The following is a 12,339-nucleotide window of genomic DNA, read 5'->3' as shown; positions in this document are numbered from 1 at the left end:
AAAATATTGGGGTCAACAGTATCGAACTCTGCACTGAGGTCTAGTAGGACAAGCATAGCGATGAGTCCACTGTCATAGGCCATACGAAGATCATTTGTAACCTTCACTAATGCTGTTTCTGTAATCTCTGTGTAGGTTCTCAGTCATCCAGGTCAGGGTAATCTAAGGAGCTCTGAAAGAAAAGTGACTTGAATTCTTCTTCTTCTTCATTTAAAACTGGGTCTTTGGTTGATTAATAAGTTGGAGTGGAAGATTGCTGCTACTGCCTCTCCTTAGCCTGTGCTTCGAGGACTCCACACAAGACCAGGTTTTCTTCAGAAAATTTCCCAATTGTCTATAAAGCCCATATAATGTTTTGGACACACAGCAGTTTAGAGAGAACATGCAGCTAAACATGTCACTCCTGGTCCAACTGGCAAGTGGACCAGAGAAAGCGACAGTGTCCGACATTGTTTTGGCAACGGTACACACAGATTTAATATACATTTTAGTGACCTCTGATTGCCATAAATGGATGTTATTACTGCCGATGTGATTCATAATTTTATGGAATTTCAGGTTTCCTTCAGCATTGCCTCCCCTTTTCCCTGGAAGACAATTCACTATGGTTGCTGGTGTCTCTAGCTTCACATGTCTCAAAACATTGCCAGTCAACAGAGTTTATTCCTCAGCCAGTGTGTTGCCAAGTGAGGAAAAACGAGAGACATAAACGGGGGCTGGGGGCTTCTATTTAGGGCTACACTTCCTCCTCACCGTCACCCAGCCATCGTGTTTTACTTGCTGCTTGGGACATTTTGCTGGGGACAGCTAATGGTGGCTAAACTTAAGTTGTATGAGTGCACAAGAAGGTGATTTAAAAAAAACCCAAACACTGTCCAGAAACAATAAATTTATGCACAATGGAAACATGGAAATACTTACATTCAAGTCATTTTGTATTGTACACACTAGAAGTGTGTGTAATAACATTTATAGACATCTAAAGGCACAGGATTTGCTTCTTTCTCCTCTGCAGCTTCAGCACAGGTTATCTCACTGGGTTAAACTTGAGTTTGCAATATTGATTCAATGAACTGTACCTTGAATCTTAAAAAATGTTAGTGTTTCTGTACTTGATTAATATTGCCACTACGACCAAGCTATTTTCTCAATCATTAAGTCCCAGTGTCCATTTTTTCAAATGTACCCATTTACAGTAAAATGTGCATTATGCAAATACTGGCAACTTTCACCACCTCATATCTTTAAGGCACTTTCTAGAACTGTCTAGACTAATGGTGTCATTAGGTCTTATGGGCAGTTATAGCTGTATATCACTAGCATAACAGTGAAACTTTATGCAGGTAAATGGCAAATGAAATGGGGCTGAAAGTTTAACTCAGTGGGACCCCCAAAAATGTTTGCAATGGACAAGTCACTTATAGTGAGAAAGTCCTAACAGACAGCTGAGCTTTAAAGTGCTGAAAAAAGCACAGCTTATCACAGTTATCAACAGTGACAGATCAGGGTTAGAGCCCCCTTTTAGCTTAAGTTCAACAGTCTCAAAAAACCTGTGTCATTTATTAGTCAGTTATGCTGAGCAGAGTAAAACAGACCAATGCTGAGTTTTATTTTCATGCACAGAAAAAGAAAGTAGCCAATGTGAATACTAAACTGAGAAAATAGGGGAAAAAAAGAGTTTAAAGCAAATACAGCAGGAGTTTATGAGGGAAAAGAGGAGGTAGTGAAGAAGCATGATGAAGAGATGAACAGCACTTTCAAAAGGACAGAGATGGCAGGAAAGATATAGATGAAGCCAGAAGGTGGAGGAGGAGAAGAAAGGAGTTAAGTTGGCCATTAGCGATGCGACGTGTGGAACTCACTCTTACATGCGTTCCACAAGGTTAACGATAAGAGCCCCTCGGCAGCTGAAATGCTCAAGTAGCTTTTATCGTATCATAATAATGAATCAAAGATAAAATAAAATAAATTAACTCCAAAAGAAAAGCAAGTAAAATAAAACATATGTGCAGTGGGCTGAATGACCAGGCAGCAGCCCAAATAGAAAAGCACAAGAGGAAATCACAGAAAGAGAGAAGAAAAAAAAGAAATAAATATATCGGTCTCTTTCCACTAATATCTTCTTATGTCATCTGGTTGAAAAATATTTGCCTGCAGGTCAGGGCTCCCCCTGTTAGGAAAAGGCTTCTTAAAACGCTTCATGGCTCTTTGCTACATTAAATATCTGGCCTCTGCATCCCATTTACTGCTGCTGGCTATTGGGGGGGGGAGGGGGGGGGGGGCTAGAGAGCTAGAAACAGAGAACTAAGAGGTGTAAATGTGACAACAAGAAAGGGAATAAAAGGAAGTAATGGTGGACAAGTAAGAAAAAAAGAATGTCTGAAAAAAAAGTTTAAAAGTGCAGAAGCTAATGATTTAAAACTCACAAAAAATGCAATCTTGACAGCTTATGTTTGTTTTTTACTCTTACACAGCATGTCTTAATCCATGTGTGTGTGTGTGTGTGTGTGTGTGTGTAGCGCCCTTGGCAAGAGCAGATCTGGCCATTCAGAATGGACAGTAGTTAGCCACCCACAGAAGCAAGCTGTTACTACTTTCTCTTCCCTCCTCCTACTCTCCCTGCTTTTGCCTTTCTATCACTCTTTATCTTTTTTTATATTTCATTTTTCTTATTTTTAGGGATTAGTAACAAAAAGCAGCTCTGTAATGGATGATAGTGGTCTATGGTTCTAAAATGTGAGGTTGTTCTCAGATTCTTTAATACACTAGAGGATGGATAAAATAGTGTTTGCCAAATTAAATATTAATGCCACCCTTGCCTTGCTGCTGCCACTGCTGTAGTTCCTTTCAGCAAAACACTTCAATCCAATTTAAAACAAAGCAAGACAATTGCAAAGGATAGTGACTTTGTAATGCTGTACTTCATCAGACTGTAACATTAAAAAGTTACTGTAATGATGATATTGATTCTGAATAACAAATATGTTCTACTGTGAAGATCACCGTTTTTGAGCTTGTACATAGCATTCTACATACAATATTTAAAGACAGTTAGCTAATCTGTCTAGTAGATAGTTAAAGTGGAGACCATAGTGGACTTCAGAGTGGAGGGCCGACCATGAGCGATGCTGGCAACAATCTTTGTGTCCTCTTCTTTGTTGTCTTTGTGAACTGGATTAGATTTTTCCTCTTGTGGAACTCCAGTTGACTAGTTTGATCTAAGTTCTGATGTAATAACTTGTAAGGTTGATTGCTGTCAGTCATGTTTGATATTGACTTTTGTATTTTGGTAGCGTTATCTTGGTTTTTTGAAAACTCCCCCACAAAAAAACGTAAAATTCTTTGTCTATTTTACCCTTAATGGGACAGTAGACCTGGAGACCTTCACTCAGTCTGTCCTTTTCTACATTAAGTGCTGTGTAGACAATGTGACAGTGACTGAAACCATCCTAACTGAAAACCTTGGATGACGAGTGAAGTATAGGCTCTGATCAAAATTCACAACTCAGCCTTCAGACTGAGGGACAGGTCTCTATACAGCACTGCCAGAGCGAACCTGAGGAGGGAATCAAACAGGCCAAGAAGGCCTACAGGAGGAGGATAGAGGGCTTCCTCACAGACAACAACTTTCCCTGACTCATGCCACCGTTCCCACCTGTCTGAAAGTCTCCACTATCATTCCCAAAAGACTGTTATAGGCAGCCTCAATGACTACAGACCTATAGCCCTCACATCTGTAGCCGTGAAGTGTTTCAAGCAGATTGTGTGTCAACACATCAGAGACTGTCTACCCCCCTCCCTTGACTCCCACCAGTTTGCTTACCGAGCAATTCAGTCCTGGGAAGATGCCATCAACATCACCGTTCACAGAGTGGTGAGCCATCTGGAAGAACAGGAAGAGCTACATGAGGATGGTGTTGGTTGACTAGACGAAGCCATCATGTAAGACACTGGTACATGCGTAAGAAGTCACTTCTTACGAGTTCTTATGCATATCTGCTGATCTTACCTGGCCCCGCAACACAAATGCACTGGTAAAGAAGGCCCAACATCCACTGCGCTTCCTCCGTGTCCTGAGGAAGAACCTGGACTGGAAGCTGCTGCTGGCCTTCTACCATTCCTTAGTGGATAACACGCTCTCCTTCTGCGTGGGTGTTTGGTACGCAGGGGCCACTACTGAGAACAGGAAGGCTGCACAGAGGGTGTTTAACGCCACCCAAAAAATCACTGGATGCCCTCTGCCACCCCTGGAGGCCATCACCAGATCCTCCTGTCTCAGAAAAACCAGGGCCATCACAGGTGACCCCTTGCACCTCGCCCACTACCTGTTTGACCCGCTGCCCTCTGGTCGGCACCTCCAGACTCACAAACAGCTTCTTTCCCTGGGCCATTTGGACTGGTAACAAACACTGTCTCCCCACACTCACCGGTCTCAGCCATGGTCTGAGAACCTCATCACTCAGGCCACTAACATACAGACTATACTAAGACCAAGTCCTTTACGCTACTTCCAAGCACTTTGTTCTCCAATGTGTCCCTTTTTCTTGTTTTGTATATATTCCAATTGATTGTATATATTTCTCCTGTTTGTTATTTATTCATGCTGTCTTAGTATTTAAATTTTGTTCCTGCACAGTTGGTGTGGACCATCCATATTTTTGTTGTAGATGTACAATGACAATAAAAGGCTATTCTATTCTATTCTATTCTATTCTATTCTATTCTATAAACAAGGCTATAAACTTATGATTGAGACCTTACATTTAAAGTGTTTACTGAGAAAATAAATGAAGTGAGAAGTGGGGGATTTCTTTATTTTTAGGCATCCAGACTTCTTTTTGTAACTAGAGGATCCTGATTTACCTTCATAACAGATTTTTAATGATATAGATTCAACAAGGTGCTGGAAAAATTCCTCAGAGATTTTAGTCCTTATTGACATGACAGCAGACAGAACACACAGTTGCTGCAGATTTGTCGGCTGCAGATCCATGATGCAACACCACCAAAATGTTAGTGACACTGTGTGAATTGTAGCCTCAGTTTAGTGTTCTTAGTTGCATATAGTGTGGTCTTCTGCTGCTGTAGTTTATCTACTTCAAGGCTGACTGTTCAGAAATGCTCTTTTGCATACCTTGGTCACAAGTTATGAGTAGTTATTTGAGTTACTGTTGCCTCCATATCAGCTTGAAGCCCAGGGAGCTGCGGTTCACTGGATATTTTTTTGGACTATTTTCTATAAACCCTAGAGAGGATTGTGTAGTAAAATCTCAATAAATATGCAGTTTCTAAAATACTCATATACCTGTCTGGTGCCCACCACCATGCCATGTAGAAATTCACTTAAATCAATCTTTCTTAGCTTATTCTGATGCTCGGCTGTCTACGTGCTTAAATGCACATGTTGCTGTGTGTATAAAACAATCAAGGAACAGACACAAGATTAAGAATCAGGAATCAGACACAAGACAGATGTCAAAACTGGAAGCCTGGTTTTTAATTGATATTGCTCTACTGTAATAATCCTGAAAGGCATAGTCTGGAGTAACACATGTAATGTTTTAACCCATAGTAGTTTAAGTTACAGAATCATAGGTCTCTCTTTTTGCATTGAACAATATATACAATGTGAAATAAATACATTTACACGAATGGACATTATTGTTTGAGCACACTTGTATGATACACATCACAAAAATATACAGGTAATTGTTTGTCTTTTTTTTTTCTCATTTAATGATGTGAAGCACATCTAAAACCTACGGACATGTTTTTAAATAACACTACAGGGACGTCTTTCATCAACTCTTCTTCACCACTCAAGGGTCTTTTTGTTCTTCCCTTTCATCCAAATGTTCCCAAACTTTCTCCCTTTCTTAAATATAGTCTTCATGTTTGCAAATTCAGGCTGCAGGGTAAGCTGCAGCACGGGTGGCGTTTGCACCTGGGGACTAAATACAACTAAATGACCATACACTGCAGAGTTGTAGATAAACACTGTTTATGTGCAATTTTCAGGGGCAGCCATGGAAAGTGGACAAACCTGCTTTGTTACTGTGGCTCAATAAGTCATCATTCTGTTCAAGCTAATCTACTGTTTACGTGAAGTGGTCGCAACTAATTGATCCATATTAGAGCAATAACTTGATGTCCAAAGTGAAAACAGCTCAAATGGTTTGTACCAGTGGCTCTGCAAAAACCCAGCTGCTCCTTCCTTCTCCTTGCCTTTCCTTGTTAACACTAATGACAGAATCATTCTAATAGATTATTTAGTATTTGGATCTATGACCCGACATGTGCAACACTTGCCTCATAATTGTACAGTCTTCAAAATATTGCTTTTTAACAAGAAGAAAAAATACAATTAAATCATATTGTGGCTATGAGCAGCAGATTACATCAAAACCTCTGGACAAAATACATAGTTTCCCTTCCAAAAATTTTTCCTGGTCAAATTTAGCATTCGTCATCTGAAATGACAGCAGTAAACAAAATAAAATGGCATCATTGTGAATCACGTTTAATATGAATGTCAAACGTGGTTACTAACCAGATTCAGCTTTGCATTAATCACTTGAACAGCTTTCTTAGTGAATTGTTTTAGGAGTACGCACAATTTTTGGGCAACTGACAAAGAAATAAACAGCAACAGAAAACAAGAGTAAGAAAAAGAGCACCTTTCTTCCATTTGTTGTATGTGGCATAATGTACAGTTGGTGGTAATGAATACCATCCTTTTTTCCAGGGGGACACTTTTCTATGTTACAGTCAAAATACATTTGTTGTTATGCAATTCGAAGCTTGACCATAAAAATATCACGTATTCCTACTTGTGAAACCTTTTTTTCTGTATAATCATGTTTTTAAAAATGTGTTAAAACCTTTGTTGAACACTAGAATATTTGAAATCATGGTGTTTGCATCACAGCGTATGGATCCAGAAATTTATTTTAGCAGGTAGGGTAATCACATGTTATTTCAAGTTGGGGAAAATTTGAGTTTCAATATGAATTTTGCAAAACCTGGTGCCCCACAATGCAATGAATATATGGTAAAGAGCAGCAGCGAGTGCTAATTAAACATGTTTCTTAAAACATGTCTTTCCCATCAAGCCACACAGGTTTTTCACTGTCTATTGTAAAGCAAGATATTTTCCAGGAAACAGGGACGAAAAAAAAATTGGTTTAGTATTTTCTCTTTTTGCCTGAAAACAGCAAAGATAATGACTTCGCTGAGCTGTATGGAAGGCAGTTATGTACAGCGAGTTTATCAAAAAAGAGTCACCTACAGTTCTGAATTACTCAAATGTCCTTTTCATTTCAGCTTTATTTAACCTAAAGATATACAATATACTGTTCAATCTACAGGAAAGTTACACAAATGATCCCTTTTTAAATACTTGTTAAGGTGTTTCTTCATTTAGATACTAAATATTTAATTATTTATGTATAGTTTGGTAAAGATGGATACTGTAATTTGATCCTGGTGGTCTAGTTAAATTTCTAGCAGAAGAGCCTTATATACGATTCGGTTCATTGTGAGAGAATCCGGTGCCCAGACCCCCGGCGGACTGATCCGACAGACAGATAGACAACATGGCCTCTACTCTACTCTGTGTTGTCTAAAGAAGAAGCACACAGCACAAGAACGGGAATCACCACAAGAAAAAGTACACAGCAACGCCTTAGAGGACTCATCAGAGGAGAAAAAAGTTCAAACATAAAAAAAAAGACCTAAAAGAAAAAGAGATGAACCAAAGAGAGATTTTTTTCCTTGATAGAAAAAACAGCAAACATGAAACACACAGGTTGAACTACATTTTTTTTCCATTTTTTTTTTCATTTTGTGTCCAATAAAATGTCTTATGTTAGAATTATAATCTGTATAATTTACAATATACAATGTTTAAGAAGGCTGAGAAAATACCCCTTACTAATAATACTGATGGCTGATACTGAAAGTGTGATGTTAGAGATCAACTACTTTTAAACTGCAGCACTCCTCAGCTGTGACAAGTTGCCATTTTATATTAGATTACGCTGTCATGTAAAATACACATTTTGGCATCCTTACTTGGCTTTAGAAAGTGCATAAATATATATATATATATATTTAAAAAAAAATCCATCAACTTTTTACCTGTTAAAGCTGTGATAACTCAACCACACTGTATGCAGTTTTACTTAACCATAAAATTAGTGTCTCTTTGTAAGACAGCTGCCTGTCAGCTCAGCGTTTCCATTTTTTGTCTAAAATTCAGAAAGGGTCAGAATTTTTAACAAGCAACATTACCTATTCTTTTTTCTTTTTTTTTTTTACAAATGATCAATGTTAAATTATATAAATTACTGTTGTATTCAGCTGAGGTAATTAGCGTCCCATGATCAATTTATACAGAAGCTGATTTAAATGACATAATACGGTAATTGTTGTACGTAGGCTAAAAGCTTTCATAATTTCAACTCCTCAAAAAAAATCAAGTGTTTCAGGAAATGGGGTAGTGAGGTAACAGGACATTTTGATTTTGCTAGCACCATTGTACCCCTCAGCAAAGATTTAAATTTAGTCAAGGTACTCTCATGGTCCCCACACTCAGTCACATGTCCAAAAGAATTGCACCTCAAGCCACAAATGAGAGAAAATTGTGTACTATCTAAGTGTTTTTTTCACTACAAGAATTGTCCTGGTTCAATCAGATCAAATGCCAATGCAAAAAAAGCCTGGTCACATGAAAGGTGCGGACTTCAGAAGGTGATAATTGCAAATTGGATGCTGGATCTTTTTGTTTTTATTTGCTTGTATTACTTCTCCCAGTTGCAACCTTTACACAGCTTTTAAGTGAATAGATTCCTGGGTTGTATTTTTCTTCTTAACGGTCATGAAAGGAAATGCCCAGTGACTGTTATCTAATAGCTTATGGCAAGTTACACAGAGAGAAAGAGAAGCGACACATTCTCCTCCAAATCCTCATCCCCCTTTCTCCCGAATTTAAGACTGGCATGTAATGTTAATATTGCAGACTTAGTCCATATACACAAACCCCTCCTTGAAAACCACTATTGCTCAGAGTTTCTAAGATAAACGCTGATTTGTTAATACATTATTACTTGTTATATTTTTATATATATATATATGATAATTGCTGAAAGTGGTCAAGCTGATAGAAAAAAGGAAAGACATATTGATTGATTCAGTTTTAAGAAGACAATATTAATAACAAAAACAAAGCCATGTTATATGTCATATACAGGATGACAATTATTTACAACCCTAATATTGGTATCATCACTAAGATTATTTTCAAGGTAGAAATTAAGAAAAAAGATCGAGGAGTTTTAAAGCAACAATACGTATTCTTCAGTCAGTTTTGTCAGCACACCTTTCCTTCTGGTTTGAATTGCGCCGAGTGACTGCGGCTCCCCCTACACTCCCTGAATGAGTCACAAGAATATCTCTGTACTGACACAGGAGATGAGCTGGTAGTCGTGAACACAACGGGATGAGGAGGGTAATACAGAGGTGAGACTTTTGAGTTTTTGGAGTGTGGCTAATGAGCTTGGGTTGGACTACTAATGGCACGTTGATAGACTTAAATCCCTACTGACTGGTATGTGAAGAGCTGCAAATCAGGGCCACAAAACTGCTAAAAATTGTTCAAATACACGTCTGAACACAAGAGGTGTTTTTCATCGATTATACACTATACACAGAATGTGAACTCAGCCCACATTTGTTTGTTAGCCATGTATCTTTGACAATTTTATGAAGTTTCAATCAAATTGTATTCTGTTGTTAGCAACTAAGGAGTCATATGTATACTTTTAAACTCTGCGAATTAATCACACCTCATGTGGTTAGAATATATGAAACAATTTTTAGCTTTGCCAAGTGAACAGACATTGATATTATGGCAAGACAGGTTTGAGAGGCCAGGATGACCAGTCGTCAGCAAATACAGCAAACAGTAAAGTTGTACTTGAAGCGGGGGAGTCATGGGAAACCAGGAAATTGAATTTAGGGAGAACCAGAAAGAGTTTAAAGCAGTTGTTTCCAATGCTTTTCCGTAAAACCTTAAGCGCTGCTGGTTTTCATAATACCCAGAAAACAATTTAATAATTACAGGAAGAGAGAACCAGCAGTACTCTTGAGGCCCAGGACTGAAAACCACTGGCAGATCAAAACAGAAATGGTTTTGGGTTATGACAGTAAAGTTTGCTGGCATCCTCTGAATGGATGATTCCATTCTTTGGCAGGGCAAATCTCCTCTTCTTTTCTTTCTGTCCATTGATTCAAATTTCATTGTACATGTACTTCAACAATAAATGTCATTAACACCTCCTAAGTGTTCGTTTTTTGTCCACTCGTCTTCTTCTTGAACGCTAAAAAACTCTGAGGGAAACAGGAGGGGGAAAGGAGACACGAGTGCAGTCTTACAGTCTCTCAGAGCTAAAAAGAAGACTGTTCAGTGTCTTTTAAACGTGTCCTCATTTAAGCGTTTGTCATTAATAACATCCTAATTGTTATTAAATGCATAAGTGTTTGTCATCGTCAGTGTTTGGAGTCACTGCGAGAACTGTTAAGTTACTCTTAGCAAATATCGTCTTCCATTGATAAATGGGAGTTACACAGTCTGTCACCGTCTTCCTCCAAAAAAGATCATCAAGTCAACACCCTTTTGTCAAAGACGTGGTGTTTCAAGTTCAGGTGAGAGGTCTGGATAGCGTCTATTTATAGGGAAATGTGTCAGCAGACAAACTTCCTATTTCTGTGTGTGTGTGTGAGAGTGTGTGTGTGCATGTATCTGTGAGAGTGCGCGTAAAAGAGCAAGAGGTCATTCAAAGTTGATGTTCAGAGTTCGAGTTGAAGCCCAGGTGGATCAGACTCTAGCTGTCCTTCCATCTAGTCCCTGTCCTCAGACCTTGGCTTCCAGCAGCTCCAAAAAGAGTTTGTGCATTGGGACTTTGCCATCCTGCTTGATGCTGTAGAAGTGTTGCACAGCCTTGGTGGAGGTCTGGCGGAGCAAGGGGAGGGTCATGAGCAGCTTGCCTGCCCGACGGGGATCCTCCTGGTGCTGGGAAGCCTCGTAGTCCTGCAGGGCCTCGTGAAGCACATCCTGGAGCTTCTGTACTGCATCCACATCTTCAATATGCATGGAGTCTGGAGTAAGAGGACAGACAATGTATGACTAAAAATTTGAAGTATTTTGTATAATAATATCCACATCTACTGAACTGTATTTCAACCAAAGTGGGAAATGTGACATAACTGTTTTGTTGCTGTTGATAAAAAAGAAATATTGCATGAAAAAGTGGACTTTTTAAAAGTAAGTCAAGCCTGCTAATGTGAAGCAGATCCTGCAAAACTCTCCCACAACTCTCTGAGATGTTTTCAGCAGTGTAGACTTGTATCCGTGCCACCATTGTCTGCTGTGAGTGAGGGGAGAGAAGTGCTAAAGATTAAACTAAACATCTACGCAGAAACAAAGTGAAAATATTCCTGAGCATCGCAGGTGCAGGCTGAAAATACTATCAATATAAATTCTATCGACTCATGATTTCCATGCCTACTGTAAAAAGTGCAGAAATACTTTGTGCATTTAGCAAAAACCTGATTTAGTGGCATTAAAGGAACAGTTACAAATGTAGCCCTATTCCTTAGTACTTTTAAACACACAAAGATTCAAAAAACAATCCAAAAACAGGGTTTATATATTCCCTTTATTCCCTCCCTTCAAAGTGCAAATCTGTGGGAGTGATGAATGGCCAGACAAAGAGACAAGTGGGTGGAGAAAAAAACAGACAGACTTGTAGAATGATCAAGAGATGAAGGAACACATGAGAGTTTGTGTGTGTCTGTGTGTGTAGGGGGTGATATGGTGGTGCAGGAGGGAGTTGAAGGAGTATGCGGTTGCACACATCTGTAATCTCTCTTTGAGCTGGCATGTAAGGTGTGTTTTAGCAGTGGCAGTAAAGCCCGATGATGTCCCTCAATAATAATGCTCCATATTGCCCCTAAGGGAGGCAAGGTCTTAATGTGAGCTGGCCTTTAGCTCCCAACCTCCGATCAATGTCTACGATCAATAGCTACATGCATGTTAAATAATAATCACAAGACAACTATTGATAGCTCGCTCCCCCACTCACCTACCAACAACACCACCCCCACACACACCTACAAAACATTTGATTTGCTTAGACATATGATTGGGTGTGTAAAGACACACACAGACATTGCAGGTGTGGACAGAAAGGATGACACAGTCTGATGCCTGCTCTCCATGTAAGCTCTGTCAGCTGCGTGGAGTTCTACATTAACACAGTATGATCTTTTGTAATGACC

General features: G+C 39.1%; 1 protein-coding gene and 1 pseudogene across 6 annotated transcripts in view; both read right to left on the bottom strand.

The window, feature by feature from the left end:
- Window positions 1–272: 272 nt before the first annotated feature.
- On the bottom strand, window positions 273–4,118 carry LOC146639545 (uncharacterized; annotated as a pseudogene).
- Window positions 4,119–9,233: 5,115 nt separating this feature from the next.
- Window positions 9,234–12,339, bottom strand: part of esrrga (estrogen-related receptor gamma a) — a 161,979-nt gene continuing 158,873 nt past the window's right edge. For all 6 annotated transcript variants that reach the window (XM_085369354.1, XM_085369432.1, XM_085369276.1 and 3 more), the window contains one exon: window positions 9,234–11,157. In XM_085369354.1, the coding sequence (XP_085225480.1) occupies window positions 10,913–11,157 (245 nt within the window). In that variant the 3' untranslated portion in view covers window positions 9,234–10,912. The remainder of the gene's footprint in view (window positions 11,158–12,339) is intronic.

Source organism: Diplotaxodon limnothrissa, linkage group LG1 (genome assembly GCF_057381915.1).
Source record: "Diplotaxodon limnothrissa isolate DT_005_m linkage group LG1, D_limnothrissa_male_GT1.1, whole genome shotgun sequence".
NCBI classification, from domain to species: domain Eukaryota; kingdom Metazoa; phylum Chordata; class Actinopteri; order Cichliformes; family Cichlidae; genus Diplotaxodon; species Diplotaxodon limnothrissa.
This window is presented reverse-complemented; position numbering and strand designations above follow the sequence as displayed.